This window comes from Lepidochelys olivacea (genome assembly GCF_965140295.1).
Source record: "Lepidochelys olivacea isolate rLepOli2 genome assembly, chromosome: 1".
Lineage (NCBI taxonomy): Eukaryota > Metazoa > Chordata > Testudines > Cheloniidae > Lepidochelys > Lepidochelys olivacea.
Window position 1 is genome coordinate 216,659 of NC_140411.1, and position 23,716 is coordinate 240,374.

The following is a 23,716-nucleotide window of genomic DNA, read 5'->3' on the forward strand; positions in this document are numbered from 1 at the left end:
GTTTTAGCAATCATCTTGGGTGGGGATTCAGTGAAGAATAGACCCTGATTAACTCACTCCCCAGCCTTAAATAGGATATACATGTGGCCGGAATCCTTTGTTTCCCAGTTTGATCCCCACCCCCTACTAGTGGAAAAATACCAGCAGTCCAAGATGATGTCCAGTACCAGGTGACATGATCACATGATCCTGCAGTGTCAAAGCAGCATCCCAGGAAGGTGGGAGATTAGCATCTTCAAAGACCTGTTCTCCCTAATGGTTTATAGACTAACCCGCCAGACTGATTGCATTTTGTCTGGTGGGTGTTCCCAAGGTGCAAACACTTTTGCAATTGATTCATAGTCAATATTCCTAACTTCAGATACAGACATGACACATGCATACAAATAGGATAATCACATTCAGTAAATCATAACCTTTCTAATGATATCTCACATGACCCATCTTGCATGAAACACATCTTAGTTATCCCATATTCATATCATAACAGTATCTCTATGAAGAATATGGGGCGTAGTGTCACAGGGTTAGTAGGGTTAAAGTGGGTTCCAAGGAGGCAGTGCCGAGGGCATCAGTTGGGAGCATGGCGGGGGGGTCATTGGGGCTCCAGGGGTGGCTCAGACATACAGACTGATCACAGTGAGCCAAGGACGTAACCCAGGCTTCCGCCTCTCACCTTACCCACTATCCTCTGCTCCCCTGCCCCCAGAGGCAGGGATAGAACCCAGTCGTCCTGGCTCCCAGGCACCCCCACACATACACTCTAACCCACTCAATCTCTCTCCAGATGACAGTGGCAGTCCCCGGGGTTGTCTCAAGGATTTGCCAGCGTCCCCCAGGAGCCATGTGGTTTTGTTCATACACGCACACACCTACGTTCTCTCCCGACTCTCTTCATCACTTCCCCTCTTTCTGGGGGTGTCACTGTGACACTTATGCTGTATTCACTCTCCTCCAAGGCACCGTGGTGGTGAGCATCCAGGCCATGCACGCAGGGGGCTCCTCGGGACACATCACCTACAGCATCGTGAGTGGCAATGAAAAGAATGCTTTCCGCATCCAGCCCAGCTCAGGTACGGGGAGAAGGAGGGAACACAGGAGTGGTACTGCACCCTTATGGAGAAGCGTAAATGGAGTGATCTGCAGGGCTCCCCAAGGCCCTGTCTTTGTGTAGGCCTGCCTGCTTGCCTGCACATCTGCCTGGCCCACTCCAGCTGGAAACCCCTAGGCCAGGAGACAAGGCCTTCTGTGCAGCAGCTGACTTCATCCCACACAGCATTCGTGCTAATTCTTTATCAGACACAATCCCAACGTAGCCCATATGAAATAGATTCAAACAGGCTAGCGGAGAAATCTTAAAAGTAATGGTAAGCAGGGACTCCTCATCCAGAGAGATGTTTGTAGTGGGGTTCTGCAAGTATCTGTTCACAGCCCAGTGCTATTCAATATCTTCATCATTCCTCCATTTCTGGAAGAAAATACAAAGTAACTGCTGAGAGAATAGGCAGGCAACACAAAAATTGGTGGAGTGGTAAATAATGGTGGGGACAGGTCAGTGCTACAGAGCGACTTGGATCACTAGTAAGGTGAGCTTATTTGCACAACGTTATTTAATGCAGCCAATACTCGGTCATCCTTCTAGGCATAAAGGATGCAAAGCAGTGATGGTGAGCATATCTGATGTGAATCGTGGCAAGCTGGAGTGTACACCTATCCTGCACTAGCCTGCTGCGCACTAAGTGTCCATGTGGACTCTGCTGCTGCGCACTAAACGTTCTCTTGTGCTCTTTGATTAACCCTGCTGTAAAACGGGAGTAGAACAAAGTGCATTAGGGAATGGGTAGTGTGTAGCAGGCTAGTGCGGGGTAGATTCAGAAAAGGAGTACTTGTGGCATCTTAGAGACTAACAAATTTATTTGAGCATAAGCTTTTGTGAGCTACAGCTCACTTCATCGGATGCATGCTGTGGAAAATACAGTAGGGAGATTTTATGTACACAGAGAACATGAAACAATGGGTGTTACCATACACACTGTAATGAGAGTGATCAGGTAAGGTGAGCTATTACCAGCAGGAGAGAAAAAAAACCTTTTGTAATGATAATCAAGGTGGGCCATTTCCAGCAGTTGACAAGAACATGTGAGGAACAGCAGGGGGGGGAAATAAACATGGGGAAATAGTTTTACTTTGTGTAATGACCCATCCGCTCCCAGTTTTTATTCAAGCCGAATTTAATAGTGTCAGTTTGCAAATTAATTCCAATTCAGCAGTCTCTTGTTAGAGTCTGTTTTTGAAGTTTTTTTGTTGTAATATTGCAACTTTTAGGTCTGTAACTGAGTGACCAGAGAGATTGAAGTGTTCTCCGACTGGTTTTTGAATGTTATAATTCTTGACGTCTGATTTCTGTCCATTTATTCTTTTATGTAGAGACTGTCCGGTTTCGCCAATGTATAGGGCAGAGGGGCATTGCTGGCACATGATGGCATATATCACATTGGTAGATGTGGAGATGAATGAGCCTTTGAAAGTGTGGCTGATGTGATTAGGCCCTATGATGGTGTCCCCTGAATAGATATGTGGACACAGTTGGCAACGGGCTTTGTTGTGTTTTTGTTGTGTAGTGTGTAGTTGCTGGTGAGTATTTGCTTCAGGCTGGGGGCCTGTCTGTAAGCAAGAACTGGCTTGTCTCCCAAGATCTGTGAGAGTGATGGGTCGTCCTTCAGGATAGGTTGTAGATCCTTGATGATGCGTTGGAGAGGTTCTAGTTGGGGGCTGAAGGTGACGGTTAGTGGCGTTCTGTTACTTTCTTCGTTGGGCCTGTCCTGTAGTAGGTGACTTCTGGGTACTTTTCTGGCTCTGTCAATCTGTTTCTTCACTTCACCAGGTGGGTGTTGTAGTTGTAAGAATGCTTGATAGAGATCTAGTAGGCGTTTGTCTTTGTCTGATGGGTTGGAGCAAATGCGGTTGTATCGTAGAGCTTGGCTGTAGACAATGGATCTTGTGGTGTGGTCTGGATGAAAGCTGGAGGCATGTAGGTAGGAATAGCGGTCAGTAGGTTTCTGGTACAGGGTGGTGTTTATGTGACAATCACTTATTAGCACTGTAGTGTCCAGGAAGTGGATCTCTTGTGAGGACTGGTCCAGGCTGAGGTTGATGGTGGGATGGAAATTGTTGAAATCCTGGTGGAATTCCTCAAGGGCTTCTTTTCCATGGGTCCAGATGATGAAGATGCCATCAATGTAGCACAAGTAGAGTAGGGGCGTTAGGGGACAGGAGCTGAGGAAGCGTTGTTCTAAGTCAGCCATAAAAATGTTGGCATACTGTGGGGCCATACAGGTACGCATAGCAGTGCCGCTGATTTGAAGGTATACATTGTCCCCAAATGTGAAATAGTTATGGGTGAGGACAAAGTCACAAAGTTCAGCCACCAGGTTAGCCGTGACATTATCGGGGATTGTGTTCCTGATTTAGTGTTTATTTAGACAAGCCAGTGAAAAGTCCTGATGGAATCCAGCCGAACATGAGCTCCCAGACAGGTGCTCTAGCTGAGAGGGCAGACACCACCCTGGGGGTCTGGATAAGCAGGGTAGTATCCAGAAGTAGCAAGGAGGTGATATTACCCCTATACGAGATCAGTGAGACCATCACTGGACACTGAAGAACCGCACTACCTCCAGGACTGCACCCCAATCCAAACTGGGATTGTTTAGTCTGCGGAAGAGAAGAATGAGGGGGGATTTGATAGCTGCTTTCAACTACCTGAAAGGGGGTTCCAAAGAGGATGGATCTAAACTGTTCTCAGTGGTAGCTGATGACAGAACAAGGAGTAATGGTCTCAAGTTGCAGTGGGAGAGGTTTAGGTTGGATATTAGGAAAAACTTTTTCACTAGGAGGGTGGTGAAGCACTGGAATGCGTTACCTAGGGAGGTGGTGGAATCTCCTTCCTTAGATATTTTTAAGGTCAGGCTTGACAAAGCCCTGGCTGGGATGATTTAACTGGGAATTGGTCCTGCTTTGAGCAGGGGGTTGGACTAGATGATCTCCTGAGGTCCCTTCCAAACCTGATATTCTGTGATTCTATGAGGCCTCACCAATGTCGAAGAGAGGGGAACGATCACGTCCCTCAATTTGTTGGCAATGCCCCTACTTATACATCCCAAAATGCCATTAGCCTTCTTGGCAACAAGGGCACACTGGTGACTCATATCCAGCTTCTCGTCCACTGTAACCCCTAGGTCCTTTTCTGCAGAACTGCTGCCTAGCCATTTCGTCCCTAGTCTGTTGCGGTGCATGGGATTCTTCTGTCCTAAGTGCAGGATTGTGCACTTGTCCTTGTTGAATCTCAGATTTCTTTTGGCCCAATCCTCTAATTTGTGTAGGTCCCTCTGTATCCTATCCCTCCCCTCCAGCGTATCTACCTCTCCTCCCAGTTTAGTGTCCTCTGCACCCTGAGCAAGTTTGCAATCCACACCATCCTCCAGATCATTAATGAAGATATTGAACAAAACCGGCCCCAGGACCGACCCTTGGGGCACTCCACTTGATACCGGCTGCCAACTAGACATGGAGCCATTGATCACTACCCGTTGAGCCTGACAATCTAGCCAACTTTCTACCCACCTTATCGTCCATTCATCCAGCCCATACGTCTTTAACTTGCTGACAAGAATACTGTGGGACACCATGTCAAAAGCTTTGCTAAAGTCAAGGAACAACACATCCACTGCTTTCCCCTCATCCACAGAGCCAGTAATCTCATCATAGAAGGCAATTAGATTAGTCAGGCATGACTTGCCTTTGGTGAATCCATGCTGACTGTTCCTGATCACTTTCCTCTCCTGTAAGTGCTTCAGAATTGATTCCTTGAGGACCTGGTCCATGATTTTTCCGGGGACTGAGGTGAGGCTGACTGGCCTGTAGTTCCCAGGATCCTCCTTCTTCCCTTTTTTAAAAATGGGCACTACATTAGCCTTTTTCCAGTTGTCCGGGACCTCCCCCAATCGCCATGAGTTTTCAAAGATAATGGCAAATGGCTCTGCAATCACATCCACCAACTCCTTTAGCACTCTCGGATGCAGCGCATCCAGCCCAATGGACTTGTGCTCATCCAGGTTTTCTAAATAGTCCCAAACCACTTCTTCACAGAGGGCTGGTCACCTCCTCCCCATGCTGTGCTGCCCAGTGCAGCAGTCTGGGAGCTGACCTTGTTCGTGAAGGCAGAGGCAAAAAAAGCATTGAGTACATTAGCTTTTTCCACATCCTCTGTCACTAGGTTGCCTCCCTCATTCAGTAAGGGGCCCACACTTTCCTTGGCTTTCTTCTTGTTGCTAACATACCTGAAGAAACTCTTCTTGTTAGTCTTAACATCTCTTGCTAGCTGCAACTCCAGGTGTGATTTGGCCTTCCTGATTTCACTCCTGCATCCCCGAGTAATATTTTTATACTCTTCCCTGGTCATTTGTCCAATCTTCCACTTCTTGTAAGCTTCTTTTCTGTGTTTAAGAATAGCAAGGATTTCACTGTTAAGCCAAGCTGGTCGCCTGCCATATTTACTATTCTTTTTACACATCGGGATGGTTTGTCCCTGTAACCTCAATAAGGATTCTTTAAAATACAGCCAGCTCTCCTGGACTCCTTTCCCCCTCATGTTATTCTCCCAGGGGATCCTGCCCATCAGCTCACTGAGGGAGTCAAAGTCTGCTTTTCTGAAGTCCAGGGTCCGCATTCTGCTGCTCTCCTTTCTTCCCTGTGTCAGGACCCTGAACTTGATGATCTCATGGTCACTGCCTCCCAGGTTCCCATCCACGTTTGCTTCCCCTACTAATTGTTTCCCGGTTTGTGAGCAGCAGGTCAAGAAGAGCTCTGCCCCTAGTTGGTTCCTCCAGCACTTGCACCAGGAAATTGTCCTCTACACTTTCCAAAAACTTCCTGGATTTTCTGTGCATCGCTGTATTGCTCTCCCAGCAGATATCAGGGTGTTTGAAGTCCCCCATGAGAACCAGGGCTTGCGATCTAGTAACTTCCGTGAGTTGCCGGAAGAAAGCCTCGTCCACCTCATCTTCCTGGTCCAGTGGTCTATAGCAGACTCCCACCACGACATCACCCTTGTTGATCACACTTCTAAACTTAATCCGGAGACTCTCCGGTTTTTCTGCAGTTTCATTCTTGAGCTCTGAGCAGTCAAACTCCCCCACCTTTTCTGCCCTTCCTGTCCTTCCTGAACAGCTTATATCCATCCATGACAGTACTCCAGTCATGTGAATTATCCCACCAAGTCTCTGTTATTCCAATCACATCATAATTCCTTGACTGTGCCAGGACTTCCAGTTCTCCCTGCTTGTTTCCCAGGCTTCTTGCATTTGTGTATAGGCACTTGAGATAACTTGCTGTTTGTCCTGCTTTCTTAGTATGAGGCAGAAACCCTCCCCTTTCGCATTTTCCTGCTCGTGCTTCCTCCCGGTATCCCACGTCCCCACTTACCTCAGGGCTTTGGTCTCCTTCCCCGGGTGAGCCTAGTTTAAAGCCCTCCCCACTAGGTTAGCCAGCCTGCTTGCGAAGATTCTCTTCCCTCTCTTTGTTAGGTGGAGCCCATCTCTGCCTAGCACTCTTCCTTCTTGAAACACCATCCCATGGTCAAAGACTCCAAAGCCTTCTCTCTGACACCACCTGCGTAGCCATTCATTGACTTCCACAATTCGACAGTCTCTACCCAGGCCTTTTCCTTCTATGGGGAGGAGTTAGATGAGCTTGTAGTTGTCCTTTGGCTAACTTTTCTCTGTGAGCTTGCTAAGGAATGGGAGATTCGACACCAAGTGATAGATGGTTATAACCAACATATCCAGGTAATGTCAGTGTTGGTCACACTGTTGCGTGTTCAGAGGAGGAAGGAAAAAATTCTCTGAATGAGTCATTGGCCATTACAGTCATCAGTGGCATCAGTTGCTCATTACTCCTCAAGAAGTTCTGGACACTCCAAAGGAGTCTTGACTCAAGACTTGTGCACCAGACCCCTGCCATTTATGGCTGGTGAAAGAGAGTAAATATACTGGACTCCAGGATTTCAGGCAGGCTGTTGGATGGTGAGTGCAGGCAGGGTGGATCCAGGCTGTCTGAGAAGCCTTCTTGACTATGCATGATCTTTCAGCGCAGTAGAATATAGTCCTTTGCAGCACTTGGTGCTGGGTTCAGATGCAGGTTGTAGCCACCCAGAATTGCTGAAGCAGTTTACCACCCTGAATAGCTCCTCGGGGTGGGATTTGTCAGCTTTAATGGAGCTCATAGGAAGGGTCTCTTGCCATAGGCTTGGAGACATGTTATGTTTCATCCTGTCTGCATCAGTCTTTGTTTTCTGCTTTGGCAATTAAATTTCTGCCCCACTCTCTTCATCTGGCTCAAGGTGTCAGCAAACCAAGGAAAGCGGTGTGGAGAGGAAGAGGCTCTTTGGGGTCAATATGTTGCTGGTTGAGGCTAGTGTGGAATGGTAACAATTCACCAGGTCCTCATCCTGTGGGTGGAGTGCTGCTGTCCTTTAGTTGTCTTTGAAATTTAGTAGAGTCCCTGAGTCTTTGCAGCTGAATCAGGATCATAGGTCTGTTTTGTTTCCTGGCAAAGCAGTGACCACTACCTTAATGAGGTGACAGTCTGTGCAGGACGTTGGTTGGGTTGTGATGTCTTTGATCTTGACATCTAGGCTGAAGATGGCAGCAATTCCTAGGCTTCCCCCAAACTCCCTGTGCGACTGTATAGGGGGTTAGCAGCTCTGCCCTGCTGCACAGGAGTGTGAGGAGAAATGCAGTAACAATTGTGAAGTGACCAGCACTGCAGTTCTAGGGTCACAGATGTGCCACAGATAGCTGGATAGATATGTGGGTGCGTGGAGATGTATATGTAAGGGTGTATGTGCTCATGCATGGGCCTGCGCACCATCTTAGTCAGCTTGGTGACCCTGGGACTCCATGCACTGGCTTACCCCGTCCTCTCCTAGGTGCCATCTCAGTGCAGGACTCCAGCAGCCTGGACTTCGAGTCAAGCCCTCGGCTGCGCCTTGTGGTTCAAGCAGAGACTGCCGCCTCCTTTGGCTTCATGGCAGTGAACCTCAACCTGCAGGATGTGAACGACAACTTGCCACGCTTCCAGCTGCAGAACTATGTGGCCTTTATCTGGGAGTCACAGAGCTACGACTCCCCCGTCATACAGGTACCACCGGGGGCGGGGGAGCCCCAGGATGGGGCGATGGGAGCCTCACACATGATGAGTCCAAGGGGCCTGTGGACGGGAAGGGGAGGGCACTGGGCTGGATAGGCCCATTGGTCTAATGGTGGGGGGGAATCGGGGCTGGATGGGCCCATTGGTCTGATCCGGGTGGTGGTGTGGAATCAGGATTGGATGGGCCCACTGGTCTGATTGAGGGGAGGGTCAGGGTTGGGTCAGGGTTGGATGGGCCCATTGGTCTGGCCAGGGGGGTGGAACAGAGCCAGGTGGGCCCAGTGGGCTGATTGGGGGTGGGGGGAAATTGGGGCTGGATGAGCCCATTGGTGTGATCAGGGGCAGGAATTGGGGCTGGATGGGTTCATTGCTCTGCTTGGAGGGGTATCAGAGATGGATGGGCCCATTGGTCTGATTGGGGGGGGGAATTGGGGCTGTATGAGCCCATTGGTCTGCCTGGGGGGTATGAATTGGGCTGGATGGACCCATTGGTTAGATCGGTGGGAGGGAATTAGGGCTGGATGGGCCCATTGGGCTGATCGAGGAGGGGAAAATCAGGGCTGGATGGGCCCATTGGGCTGATTGGGGGGTATTGAATCTGGATGGGCCCATTGGTCTGATGAAGGGGGCATAGGTCAGGGTTGGATGGGCTTATTGGTCTGACCAGAGGGGTGTAAACAGGGGTTAGATGGTCTCATTGATCTGAGGTGGGGAGAGTAAATTGGGGCCAGACTGGCCCATTGCTCTGATCTGGGGGGTGTAAATTGGGGCTGGAACAGTCCATGGGTCTGAGCCGCAAGCGTGAGATCAGGGCTGGAATGGCCCGTGGGTCTGAGCCGGAAGCGTGAGGTCCGAGCAGAAACGGCCTGTGGGTCTGAGCCGGAAGCATGATATCGGGGCCGGAGTGGGTGGCCTGTGGGTAGCCCGAGAGTCTGAGCCGGAAGCATCAGATTGGGGCCGGAATGGCCCAAGGGTCTGAGCCGGAAGCATCTGATCGGGTCCGGAATGGCCCGAGGGTCTGAGCCGGAAGTGTGAGATCGGGGCTGAAACAGCCTGTGGGTCAGAGCTCAAAGCATGAGAGCGGGGTCAGAGTGGCCCGTGCGTCTGAGCCGGAAGCATGAGATTGGGGCCGGAGTGGCCTGTGGCTTTGAGCTGGAAGCATGAGATTGGGGCTGGAGCAGCCCGTGGGTCTGAGCCGGATGCATGAGACCAGGGCTGGAACAGCCTGTGGGTCTGAGCCAGAAGCATAAGGTCGGGGCTGGGGTGGCTCGTGGGTCTGAGCCAGCACACTGAATCCCATGTGTTGTTTTGCAGGTTCTGGCTGACGACCCAGATCAGGGTGCAAATGGTCAGGTGACCTACGCCATCAACCAGTCGCTGCCCATGAATGGCCTGTACCACATTGATGCCCAGATGGGGACCATCACCACTGCAGCCATTCTGGACAGGGAGATCTGGCCACAGACCCGGTGCGTGAAAGCCAGCCAAATGGAATAAGGCGCCGTGTATCCCAGGGATGCGATTAGGGAGAAGTGGGAAATTCTCCATCTCTTAGTGACTTCAGATCCACATTGGCTGCATTAGCAAAATTTAGCTGACTCAAGTCACTGGGCTCCATACACAGAGACCTGGGTGGGCATCGCTAGCGTGTGTTATGCAGCCGTTCAGACAAGTTCTGACAGACCCTTCTGGCCATAAACTCTGTGACTCTCACTTGTATTTGGGGCTGGCAGAAAGAACGAATGTCCAGGCACCACACATCTGCCTAGCCTGAACACTCTGGGCATCCCCCAACCCTCTTGCCAAGCTACACACTCTGAGCACCGTTCCCACTGGGCACCATGCTGCCCCATCCCAAGCTCTCTGTGCACCACGTGCCCAATCCCCATATATATCTACCTCTCCCACACCCGCTGGGCAGTATGTAACCTCCCCTTCCACAGACCACGAACTGGTCATCATGCCTGCCCTACAGCCCACAAACTCTGGGCATCGTGGCCCCCTCACAGCTCATATACTCTGGGCACCACACACAGAGCCTCCCCACAACCCACGTCCTATGGGCACAATGCAAAGACCCCCCCCACAGCCCACACAAACCAGACACAATGGAACGACCCCACACAACCCATGTCCTCTGGGCCCCATGCAACGCCCTCCTACAGACCACATAAACTGGGCACCATGCAATTCCCCACAGCCCTCGCCCTCTGGGCACCATGCTACGACCCCCCACAGCCCACAACCTCTGGGCACCATGCTACGACCCCCCACAGCCCACAACCTCTGGGCACCATGCTACGACCCCCTACAGCCCACACAAACTGGGCACCATACACCTCCCCACAGCCCATGCCCTCTGGGCACCACGCACCTCCCCACAGCCCACGCCCTCTGGGCACCATGCCCCCATTTCCCCCTGTAACGATACTGGTTCTGGTGGGACCCAACTGAGAGTGCCAATTCAGGACAAACTGCTTAAAGCAGGGCAGTTACAGCCCAAGGCTGGGGTTTCTGTGCACATCAAAGCAAACCCAACCAGCCAGACAGATAGGACTTTGGTTTTACCCCACTGGCTAACCACAAGTCACACAAGCCATTCCCTTAGACACTCTAGTTTCCCAGTATCCCCACCAGTGCCACTCGTTATGAGGATGAATGGTTATGAAAACCAATACCCCTGTCAAGGTTCCTCCCCCACTCTGAACTCTAGGGTACAGATGTGGGGACCTGCATGAAAAACCTCCTAAGCTTATCTTTACCAGCTTAGGTCAAAACTTCCCCAAGGTACAAAATATTACACCCGTTATCCTTGGACTGGCCGCTACCACCACCAAACTAATACTAGTTACTGGGGAAGAGCTGTTTGGACGCATCCTTCCCCCCAAAATACTTCCCAAAACCTTGCACCCCACTTCCTGGACAAGGTTTGGTAAAAAGCCTCACCAATTTGCCTAGGTGACTACAGACCCAGACCCTTGGATCTTAAGAACAATGAACAATCCTCCCAACACCTGCACCCCCCCTTTCCTGGGAAATGTTGGATAAAAAGCCTCACCAATTTGCATAGGTGACCACAGACCCAAACCCTTGGATCTGAGAACAATGAAAAAGCATTCAGTGTTTTACAAGAAGACTTTTAATAAAAAATAGAAGTAAATAGAAATAAAGAAATCCCCCCTGTAAAATCAGGATGGTAGATATCTTACAGGGTAATTAGATTCAAAAACATAGAGAACCCCTCTAGGCAAAACCTTAAGTTACAAAAAAGATACACAGACAGAAATAGTTATTCTATTCAGCACAATTCTTTTCTCAGCCATTTAAAGAAATCATAATCTAACACATACCTAGCTAGATTACTTACTAAAAGTTCTAAGGCTCCATTCCTGGTCTATCCCTGGCAGAAACCAGCATACAGACAGACACAGACCCTTTGTTTCTCTCCCTCCTCCCAGCTTTTGAAAGTATCTTGTCTCCTCATTGGTCATTTTGGTCAGGTGCCAGCGAGGTTACCTTTAGCTTCTTAACCCTTTACAGGTGAGAGGAGCTTTCCCCTGGCCAGGAGGGATTTCAAAGGGGTTTACCCTTCCCTTTATATTTATGACAACCCCAGTAAAAGAAAAAAGGTTCTCTTGATCCCAAAGGACCAAGCCCCAGACCCAGGTCAATATACAAATCAGATCTTACCCACAAATCACGCTGTTGCCAATCCTTTCTAATCTAAAATCTTAAAGGTTTATTCATAAAAGGAAGAAGATAGAGATGAGAGCTAGAATTGGTTAAATGGAATCAATTACATACAGTTATGGCAAAGTTCTTGGTTCAGGCTTGTAGCAATGATAGAATAAACTGCAGGTTCAAATCAAGTCTCTGGAGTATATTCCAAGCTGGGATGGATCTTTCAGTCCTTGGTTCACAGCTTCAGTGTAGCAAAGTTTCTCCAGAGGTCAGAAGCAGAACTGAAGACCAGATGGAGGAGCTGCAGCAGCTTTTTATATTTTCTCGCCATGTGGTCTCTGCTTTCTTTGTCCCAAGGACAAGCTGCCCATCCCATGGCCTGGAAACACCTCAGAGTTCTGTCCATAGGCAGGTCCCTGCATGCCTTGCTGAGTCACAAGGTGTGTCTGCCTTCTCTCAATGGGTCAGTTGTGTCGCTGATGGTCCTTAATGGGCCATCCAGCAGGCTGAGCAGAGTTGACACCAACTTGTCTGGGGTGTCACCCAGAAGCATAGCCTAAATTTGAAATACAGACAGAATAGGCCAATATTCATAACTTTTAACTACAAAAATGATACACACATATAGACAGCATAATCCTAATCAGAAAACCATCACCTTGTGTTAGACACCTCATTTGACCCCCTTTATGCAAGATTTGGTGCCACTACAGGACCTTGGTTGCCACAATGATCTATACATTCCCAGATTATGTCAATAACATCACACTCCCACAGCCCACACACTCAGGGCATGATGCACCCCTCTAGCCTATTCACTCTGGACACTCATCCTCCTGTCTCACAGCCCAAGTGTACTGGGCACCCCCCCACCCACAGCTCCATGCCTCCACTAACACTCCCCTCACTCTGAGCACCCAGCCCACACACCTGGGGCTCTGTGCATCATGGAATCATAAAATATTAGGGTTGGAAGGGACCTCAGGAGGTCATCTAGTCCAACCGCTCAAAGCAGGACCAATCCCCAGTTTTTGCCCCAGATTTCTAAATGGCCCCCTCAAGGATTGAACTCACTACCCTGGGTTTAGCAGGCTAATGCTCAAACCACTGAGCTATCCCTCCCCCCATCCCCTAGCACTCCCCACACTCTGAGGACCCAAACACCTGGGGTTCCATGCATCCTCTTCCAGTGTGCATGCAGGTGCACAGGGTCCTGGACGATGCTGATCCTGCGGCTTTGTCTCTGCCCCGCAGGCTAGTGGTGACAGCGATGGACAGAGGGAACCCGCCTCTCATTGGCTCAGCCACGCTGACCGTGGTGGTGATGGACATCAATGATAACAGCCCCACCATCCCCCTGCCCTGGGAGGTGCGGGTGCCCGAGAGTAAGTGGGGCACAGGGTGGGGGTAGGGTAACATGGAGGCAAGCACGGTAGGGGCTCAAACCCTGCTACCTGTGCAATCCTGAGATTTGCATATCAATTAATATGTAAAGACTAATTTACATGAATCCTCAACTCCTTGTCCCATTGCCTCAGGGTGCTGTTCCAGTCAAGGTCTCTAGAGAGACTGCTGGAGGACTCTAACCATAGACGTGGAGCTTAACCACAGAGTCGCAGCCCAGAGTGCCCCTTCTGCAGGGTACTGGCTGGGTGCTGTTGGACAAGACAGGGCAGCACCTCGCACAGCCCTGGGGGCACCAGAGACACTTTCCTGCAGAGCCTCTGGCCTGGGCTGTGGCTGTAGCCCTCTCGCTGGAGAGGGGCTGGTCATGGGTGGCTGAAGGCCGCATCCCAAAGTGGTGCCCTCCTGTCAGCCAGCCCCAGGTTTCCCTCACCCTGCTTCCCCTGCCAGTCCTGGTGCCCCACAGCTAAAGCCCCACACCTCTTTTCCCGCCCGCCCAACTCACCCCTTCTGGAACCCCCTGCTCCCCACACCAGCCCTGGCTACCCTTCCATCAATGCCTGCCCCCTCACCAGCCCCAGCTCCCCTCACAGGAGCCCCCTGCCCTCCCACTCCAGCCCCCATCCGCTGCCACTTAACCCCATGTCAGCCCTGGCTTCTCCCTGCTGGAGCTCCCTCTGACCCTTTCCCTATAGACTACAGGTAACATAGCATCCCCTTCTGGCTCAGTGCTGAGCTCGGTTCCTGTCCCCCGCACAAAAAGCCATGCCTCAGTGGTTCCCTCCCAGCACTTTTGGCTAGGGGCAGGACTCCCAGCACTGAGCCTGTGGGCTGCTGACATGGCACCCCTCCTGCAGACACCCTGCTGGGCACTGAGATCACCCAGGTGACAGGGAACGACGTGGACTCAGGCCCAGCACTCTCCTACACGCTGGTGCCGGATGGAGGCACAGCAGGAACCTTCAGCATCCTGCGCTATGGAGGCCGCATCGCCCTGACAGCACCACTGGACTACGAGCAGTGCAGCCACTACGTCCTGACCATCCGCTCCTCTGACTCCCGGCACGAGACCGAGGCCAACCTCACAGTCATTGTGGAAGACATCAACGACAACGCACCCATCTTCAGCCAGGGCCTCTACCAGGTACTGTGCCGAACACTGCACTATTGCACCTGCTTCTAGGACATGCGCCCCAGAGCCTGCACCAGGTACCACCCAGGGCACTGTCCTAGTCCCCCTGCCACAGGGACACACACGCCAGAGCCTGCACCAGGTACCACCCCGAGCACTGTCCTCGCACCCCGCCACAGGGACACACACCCCAGAGCCTGCACCAGGTACCACCGCGAGCACTGTCCTCGCACCCCTGCCACAGGGACACACACCCCAGAGCCTGCACCAGGTACCACCCCGAGCACTGTACTTGCACCCCCGCCACAGGGACACACATCCCAGAGCCTGCACCAGGTACCACCGCGAGCACTGTCCTCGCACCCCTGCCACAGGGACACACATCCCAGAGCCTGCACCAGGTACCGCCCCGAGCACTGTCCTAGTCCCCCTGCCACAAGGACACACACCCCAGAGCCTGCACCAGGTACCGCCCAGGGCACTGTCCTAGTCCCCCTGCCACAGGGACACACACCCCAGAGCCTGCACCAGGTACCACCCAGGGCACTGTCCTAGTCCCCCTGCCACAGGGACACACACCCCAGAGCCTGCACCAGGTACCACCCCGAGCACTGTCCTAGTCCTCCTGCCACAGGGACACACACCCCAGAGCCTGCACCAGGTACCGCCCCGAGCACTGTCCTAGCCCCCCCGCCACAGGGACACACACCCCAGAGCCTGCACCAGGTACCGCCCCGAGCACTGTCCTCGCACCCCTGCCACAGGGACACACACCCCAGAGCCTGCACCAGGTACCGCCCCGAGCACTGTCCTAGTCCCCCTGCCACAGGGACACACACCCCAGAGCCTGCACCAGGTACCGCCCCGAGCACTGTCCTCGCACCCCTGCCACAGGGACACACACCCCAGAGCCTGCACCAGGTACCGCCCCGAGCACTGTCCTAGTCCCCCTGCCATAGGGACACACACCCCAGAGCCTGCACCAGGTTCCGCCCCGAGCACTGTCCTAGCACCCCCGCCACAGGGACACACACCCCAGAGCGTGCACCAGGTACCGCCCAGGGCACTGTCCTAGCCCCCCCGCCACAGGGACACACACCCCAGAGCCTGCACCAGGTACCGCCCTGAGCACTGTCCTCGCGCCCCCGCCACAGGGACACACACCCCAGAGCCTGCACCAGGTACCACCCAGGGCACTGTCCTAGCCCCCCCGCCACAGGGACACACACCCCAGAGCCTGCACCAGGTACCGCCCAGGGCACTGTCCTAGCCCCCCTGCCACAGGGACACACACCCCAGAGCCTGCACCAGGTACCGCCCCGAGCACTGTCCTAGCACCCCCGCCACAGGGACACACACCCCAGAGCCTGCACCAGGTACCGCCCAGGGCACTGTCCTAGTCCCCCTGCCACAGGGACACACCCCCCAGAGCCTGCACCAGGTACCGCCCCGAGCACTGTCCTAGTCCCCCCGCCACAGGGACACACACCCCAGAGCCTGCACCAGATACCACCCCGAGCACTGTCCTAGTCCCCCTGCCACAGGGACACACACCCCAGAGCCTGCACCAGGTACCGCCCAGGGCACTGTCCTCGCACCCCCGCCACAGGGACACACACCCCAGAGCCTGCACCAGATACCACCCCGAGCACTGTCCTAGTCCCCCTGCCACAGGGACACACACCCCAGAGCCTGCACCAGGTACCGCCCAGGGCACTGTCCTAGCCCCCCCGCCACAGGGACACACACCCCAGAGTCTGCACCAGGTACCGCCCCGAGCACTGTCCTAGTCCCCCTGTCACAGGGACACACACCCCAGAGCCTGCACCAGGTACCGCCCCGAGCTCTGTCCTCGTGCACCTGCCACAGGGACACACACCCCAGAGCCTGCACCAGGTACCACCCAGGGCACTGTCCTAGTCCCCCTGCCACAGGGACACACACCCCAGAGCCTGCACCAGGTACCACCCAGGACACTGTCCTAGCCCCCCCGCCACAGGGACACACACCCCAGAGCCTGCACCAGGTACCACCCCGAGCACTGTCCTAGTCCCCCTGCCACAGGGACACACACCCCAGAGCCTGCACCAGGTACCACCCCGAGCACTGTCCTAGCCCCCCCGCCACAGGGACACACACCCCAGAGCCTGCACCAGGTACCGCCCCAAGCACTGTCCTAGTCCCCCTGCCACAAGGACACACACCCCAGAGCCTGCACCAGGTACCGCCCAGGGCACTGTCCTCGCACCCCGCCACAGGGACACACACCCCAGAGCCTGCACCAGGTACCGCCCAGGGCACTGTCCTAGTCCCCCTGCCACAGGGACACACACCCCAGAGCCTGCACCAGGTACCACCCAGGACACTGTCCTAGCCCCCCCGCCACAGGGACACACACCCCAGAGCCTGCACCAGGTACCACCCCGAGCACTGTCCTAGTCCCCCTGCCACAGGGACACACACCCCAGAGCCTGCACCAGGTACCACCCAGGGCACTGTCCTAGTCCCCCTGCCACAGGGACACACACCCCAGAGCCTGCACCAGGTACCGCCCCGAGCACTGTCCTAGTCCCCCTGCCACAGTGACACACACCCCAGAGCCTGCATCAGGTACCGCCCCGAGCACTGTCCTCGCACCCCTGCCACAGGGACACACACCCCAGAGCCTGCACCAGGTACCGCCCAGGGCACTGTCCTAGTCCCCCTGCCACAGAGACACACACCCCAGAGCCTGCATCAGGTACCGCTCCGAGCACTGTCCTAGTCCCCCTGCCACAGGGACACACACCCCAGAGCCTGCACCAGGTACCACCCAGGACACTGTCCTAGCCCCCCCGCCACAGGGACACACACCCCAGAGCCTGCACCAGGTACCACCCCGAGCACTGTCCTAGTCCCCCTGCCACAGGGACACACACCCCAGAGCCTGCACCAGGTACCGCCCCGAGCACTGTCCTCGCACCCCTGCCACAGGGACACACACCCCAGAGCCTGCACCAGGTACCGCCCCGAGCACTGTCCTAGTCCCCCTGCCACAGGGACACACACCCCAGAGCCTGCACCAGGTACCGCCCCGAGCACTGTCCTCGCACCCCTGCCACAGGGACACACACCCCAGAGCCTGCACCAGGTACCGCCCCGAGCACTGTCCTAGTCCCCCTGCCATAGGGACACACACCCCAGAGCCTGCACCAGGTTCCGCCCCGAGCACTGTCCTAGCACCCCCGCCACAGGGACACACACCCCAGAGCGTGCACCAGGTACCGCCCAGGGCACTGTCCTAGCCCCCCCGCCACAGGGACACACACCCCAGAGCCTGCACCAGGTACCGCCCTGAGCACTGTCCTCGTGCCCCCGCCACAGGGACACACACCCCAGAGCCTGCACCAGGTACCACCCAGGGCACTGTCCTAGCCCCCCCGCCACAGGGACACACACCCCAGAGCCTGCACCAGGTACCGCCCAGGGCACTGTCCTAGCCCCCCTGCCACAGGGACACACACCCCAGAGCCTGCACCAGGTACCGCCCCGAGCACTGTCCTAGCACCCCCGCCACAGGGACACACACCCCAGAGCCTGCACCAGGTACCGCCCAGGGCACTGTCCTAGTCCCCCTGCCACAGGGACACACCCCCCAGAGCCTGCACCAGGTACCGCCCCGAGCACTGTCCTAGTCCCCCCGCCACAGGGACACACACCCCAGAGCCTGCACCAGATACCACCCCGAGCACTGTCCTAGTCCCCCTGCCACAGGGACACACACCCCAGAGCCTGCACCAGGTACCGCCCAGGGCACTGTCCTCGCACCCCCGCCACAGGGACACACACCCCAGAGCCTGCACCAGATACCACCCCGAGCACTGTCCTAGTCCCCCTGCCACAGGGACACACACCCCAGAGCCTGCACCAGGTACCGCCCAGGGCACTGTCCTAGCCCCCCCGCCACAGGGACACACACCCCAGAGTCTGCACCAGGTACCGCCCCGAGCACTGTCCTAGTCCCCCTGTCACAGGGACACACACCCCAGAGCCTGCACCAGGTACCGCCCCGAGCTCTGTCCTCGTGCACCTGCCACAGGGACACACACCCCAGAGCCTGCACCAGGTACCACCCAGGGCACTGTCCTAGTCCCCCTGCCACAGGGACACACACCCCAGAGCCTGCACCAGGTACCGCCCCGAGCACTGTCCTAGCACCCCCGCCACAGGGACACACACCCCAGAGCCTGCACCAGGTACCGCCCAGGGCACTGTCCTAGTCCCCCTGCCACAGGGACACACACCCCAGAGCCTGCACCAGGTACCGCCCCGAGCACTGTCCTAGCCCCCCCGCCACAGGGACACACACCCCAGAGCCTGCACCAGGTACCGCCCCGAGCACTGTCCTAGTCCCCCTGCCACAGGGACACACACCCCAGAGCCTGCACCAGGTACCGCCCCGAGCACTGTCCTCGCACCCCGCCACAGGGACACACACCCCAGAGCCTGCACCAGGTACCGCCCCGAGCACTGTCCTCGCACCCCGCCACAGGGATACACACCCCAGAGCCTGCACCAGGTACCGCCCAGGGCACTGTCCTAGTCCCCCTGCCACAGGGACACACACCCCAGAGCCTCACCAGGTACCGCCCAGCATCACTCCCCAGCACCCCCCACAGACAGACAGACACAAACAAACACCGTAGAGCCCTCTACTAGGTATTGCCCAGTTCTACTACACTGGCCCCCATGGAACATTGGGACCTTCACCTGCATGTGCCTGGGCCACTCCCAGGTGCCCTCTGGGTCAGGGTAGAGAGATTTGCCTGGGTCAATGGCATTAACCTCTGTCTATGGCCCATCTCTCCCGGTAAACCCACTGGTATTTCTCTGCCTCCTTGGATCCAGCCAATGGGCCCATCTGTGACAGACTGGTGCGCTGCACCAAAGGCCCAGACCTGCAGGGCATATTGACAGTATGGGGCATGTATCCTGAAAACTGGCATCTCGGGGTCACAGTGGAGAAGCAGCTCAGCGTGATCTCCCAGTGTGATGCTGGGACAAAGGGCTAATGCAATCCCTGGATGTGTACACAGGAAACTCTGGAGCAGAGAGGTTATTTTACCTCCATTGGCACTGGTGTGGCCACTGTTGGAATCCCGAGTCCAGTTCTGGTGCCCACAATTCAACAAGAATGTTGAACAATGTGGGAGGATTCACAAAAGAGCGACAAGAACGACTAAAGGACTGGAAAACCTGCCTTATAAGAACCGAGGACTGGACGGGACCTCCTGAGTCATCTTGTCCATTCCTCGGCTAGCCCAGGCAGGCTCAGGCAGGCTCTTTCTATATTCCTGTTCACAAACTTATCCAGGTCCGTTTTAAAGCGAGTTGAGTTGTTTGCATCCCCTACTCTTATTGGGAGGCTGCTCCAAGCCATCCCCACTCTGGTGGTTAGAAACCTTCTGATTCCCAGCCTGAGTTTGCTCCTGGCCAGTTTGTCCCCATTGGTTCTTGTGTCAGCATTGTCCTTTAGCACCCACAGCTCTTCTCTCCCTGGGATTTACCCCTACAGTGTATTTAGAGAAAGCAGTCAGAATCCCCGCTCAGCCTTGGTGTTGCCAGGCTAACAAGCAAAGCTCTTCCAGTCTCTCTCACAAGGCCCTCTGTTCCCCGGTTCATCCTAACAGCCTTCCATGATGGGTTGGACCTGATGTATAGGGGTCCCACTGAGCCCGCCCGTTCCACCAGCCTGGGCTCCCTCACCCTGTCCTACATTCATACACACACACAGGTAGGGACACACCTAGCTGTAGAATCACAGAATCTGCAATCAGCTCTGTGTAGGAAGACTCAGCTCAGGGAATTGCCTAGCACTCAGGTGCAAACACCCTCTGGAGTGTAACCCAAAATTTTATTGTCTTGCACTGTATAGAGATCTATACAGTGTAAGATCATGACATTTACTCTCGCCTGGGCTCAGCCCCTGCCCATTTAGTTCCTTTGTTTCTTCAGGTGTTTTCAGCAGTTTTCCTTTTTGGGCAGGGAGGCAGTGGAGAAGAGCCAAGATTAACTCACTTCCCAGCCTTAAATAGGAGTTGCATATGACGGGAACCCTTTGTTTCCCAGTTTGACTTCCACTCCCTCTTAATGGAAAAACACTAGATGTCCAAGATGGGGTCTAGTACCAGGTGAGACGATCACCTGACCCTGCAGTGTCAAATCAGCATCCCAGGAAACTTCTCAGGAAGGAGGGAGATTAGTATCTTCAAAGTCCTATTGTCCTTCTTAATGGTCCATCCAGGCTGTTTGCATACTGTCTGGTGGGATGTTCCCCAGGTGAAAACACAGCTGTAATTATTACACAGTCAATATTTCTAACTTCAGATACAGACATGATACATGCATACAAATTGGATAATCATATTCAGTAAATCTTTCCAATGATATCTCACATGATGTACATTGCATAAAACGTATCTTAGTTATGCCATATTCATATCATAACAATATTTCTGTGAATAATATGGGGTGTAGTGTTACACCTCCCCCCTTAGATTACTGCCAGAGGTTTAGTTACTGACTAATGTGAAGGCAGTGTGCCTAAAATTCTCTTTAGGGCTTAAGTATCAGAGGGGTACGCGTGTTAGTCTGGATCTGTAAAAGAGGCAAAGAGTCCTGTGGCACCTTATAGACTAACAGACGTCTGTTAGTCTATAAGGTGCCACAGGACTCTTTGCCGCTTTAGGGCTTAATTATTTAATTTCTTAGTGTTACCAAAAATTGTATTGTTACCCACAGATGTTTTCACAAAGTTCTAGGTTCCTTTTTCCAAGTTGCCTGAAAGCCTTTTATTGTGCAGCATGGTTAACATAATGTAGATATTAATATCTTCTAGAGTGTAGGTGTTTTGGCATTTAGCCACCAACACCATGAGGAGGTGTGACTCAGTTTCCCCTTCCACACAGCAGTCTAGATTGGTTATGCTTTCTCTGCTGTGCCAAGCTCTAAGCCTGTTTACAGGTACTAGCTGAGAAGCAGCATTCTTACAGGACGTCCGTGTTACCACTCCTAGCCTGGACCAAAGTTTCTTCCAAAAATCATGCATGTTACACATTTTTAAAGGATTTACTATGAGTACCAAATTCTTGGTCTCAACCCATAGATCAGGGGTCTCAAAGTCCCGGTCTGCGGGCCATCTGCGGCCCACGGAAACTTTTTAAAAAGTTCTTTCATCTGGCCCTCATGTCTATCGACTGTGGGGGGGAGGGAGGGGAGCAGGCAGGAGAGATTCACATGTCCCTCCCCCTAACGTTGCTCCATCCTGCTGCTCCTGGGACCCTCCCAGGGGTTGCACTTGGCAATGGGCAGTTCCCTATCCCTGCTGTTGCTGGGGAAGCCACAGAGGAGAGACCTATGCAGCCACCCTGCCTGCTGTCTGCTACAAGCGCTGCCCCCCACAGCCCCATTGGCTGGGGAGAGAGGGACAGAGATACCATCACTAGTTGCTGGGCGGAGTCAGCCGGTGGAGGCAGCATCATAAGTTGTCAGGCAGAGTCAGCCATGGAGGCAGGGTCAGCTGGCGCCGCATGAGGCCAAGGAAGCAAGGGAAAAGGGTGGGAACGGGCTGGGACGTGGTGTGAACACCATCTTCAGTGACATTTTTGGCTCACTGGGAGGATTTGAGGACTGGCACTGGCCCTAAGGTAAATTGAGTTTGAGACCCCTGCCATAGATTGTGTATTAAGAGACATAACTGCAGAAGCAAATTTCATGTCAGGGAAGTGCTTCCAAGTATGATTATCATACCACGCCTTCTGTTTAGACAGTCCAGTTTGTTCAGCATTTCTTGTATTTTTCATCCCCTTTCTCTACCAGAGTATGTGTTAATAAGGTGCATATCGTTAACCGTGAGAGGCATTAACCATGGGAACCAAGTACCAGGGGAAGTGATAGATTCTCCATCCCTTGATGCCCAAGGCTGGATTAACCCATCAGTGGACCATAGGCACTATTCTCTTATGGGCCCTTACCTTCTTATGAATAACAACACCCAGCCGTACAATACTCTTGCCATGGCTCGGCTGGCCATGCTGTGGATCTACCAGGATTGGTTGCTCATCCTGCTGCTACTCAGGGCCTGCTGACTATGGCAGTGCTGCAATGCTAATCCCTCAAATTGGGCCTGGCCACCCCGTCATGATGGCGGTACAGGGAGACCAAATGTAGGGAGTGGCATTGTGATCCTTGTCATGGTGAGCAGCAGCAGGATGGGCAGCTGGTCTGGTAAATTCACCACGTGGCCAGCCCAGTTGCAGCGAACGTACTGTGGGCTGGGTCCCAGGAATGCTACGTTGATCAACCTCATTAATGGCTGTGGCTCCACGCTGCATGTGCCTTCGGGGGTTCAGTCACTCACAGGTTACTGGGCTCATGACAGCAGTAAATGGCCTGGTCAGACACAATGATCTGTTGGACCCTTCTGGTCTTACATGCTAACACCCTGCACTCTAGCCAGATCAAGCCAATGTGCCCGTCTAGCCTGCTGTTCCCCACTCCTGGATCAGAGAAGTGGGGCTGCACAGCCTGGTGTGCCCGCCTCTCTCCAGAGCCTGATACTTCTAGGGCAGGCACACCCTGCCTGTGACTCCCCCGCCAAACTGGGAGCCATTGCCAGAGCTCCGGGGTGAGCCCCAGGAGAAGCCTGAGAGGGGACATAATAACAGTTTTCAAGTATGTAAAAGATTATTACAAGGAGGAGGGAGAAAAATAGTTCTTTTTAACCTCTGAGGATAGGACAAGAGGGCTTAAATTGCAGCAAGGGCGGTTTAGTTTGGACAGTAGGAAAAACTTCCTAACTGTCAGGGTGGTTAAGGACTGGAATAAATGGCCTAGGGAGGTTGTGGAATCTCCAGCATTGGAGATTTTTAAGAGCAGGTTAGACAAACACCTGTCAGGGATGGTCTTCTAGACAATACGTAGTCCAGCCATGAGTGCAGGGACTGGACTAGATGACCTCTCGAGGTCCCTTCCAGTCCTATGATTCCTAGGAGTCTGACGGTTCTGGGCTTTGCTTTCCTCTCAGGTGGCATTGCTGGAGCACACGCCGGCAGGCAGCACCATCCTCACCGTCAGTGCCACGGACAGGGACTCTGGCAGCAATGGGGAGCTCACCTATCGCCTGGCTGTGCCCAGCTCTGATGTCTCCATCAACCCCAGCAACGGTAGGTGGGAAGGTGCTGCTGTGCCTGGGAGAAGCAGCTCCATCCCATGCCAGCAACAGGGAGCTGTTAACTGGCTTCCTGGGGACAGCGA

The 23,716-nt window shown here is 53.9% G+C and overlaps 1 protein-coding gene across 1 annotated transcript in view; it reads left to right on the forward strand.

Annotated features, from left to right (window-relative positions):
• Positions 1-23,716, forward strand: part of DCHS1 (dachsous cadherin-related 1) — a 131,606-nt gene that overhangs the window by 102,233 nt on the left and 5,657 nt on the right. Inside the window, exons 15-20 of the mRNA XM_084635833.1 lie at positions 960-1,073; positions 7,985-8,196; positions 9,520-9,674; positions 13,141-13,271; positions 14,148-14,434; positions 23,487-23,625. Coding sequence (XP_084491959.1) covers positions 960-1,073; positions 7,985-8,196; positions 9,520-9,674; positions 13,141-13,271; positions 14,148-14,434; positions 23,487-23,625 — 1,038 coding nt within the window. The remainder of the gene's footprint in view (positions 1-959; positions 1,074-7,984; positions 8,197-9,519; positions 9,675-13,140; positions 13,272-14,147; positions 14,435-23,486; positions 23,626-23,716) is intronic.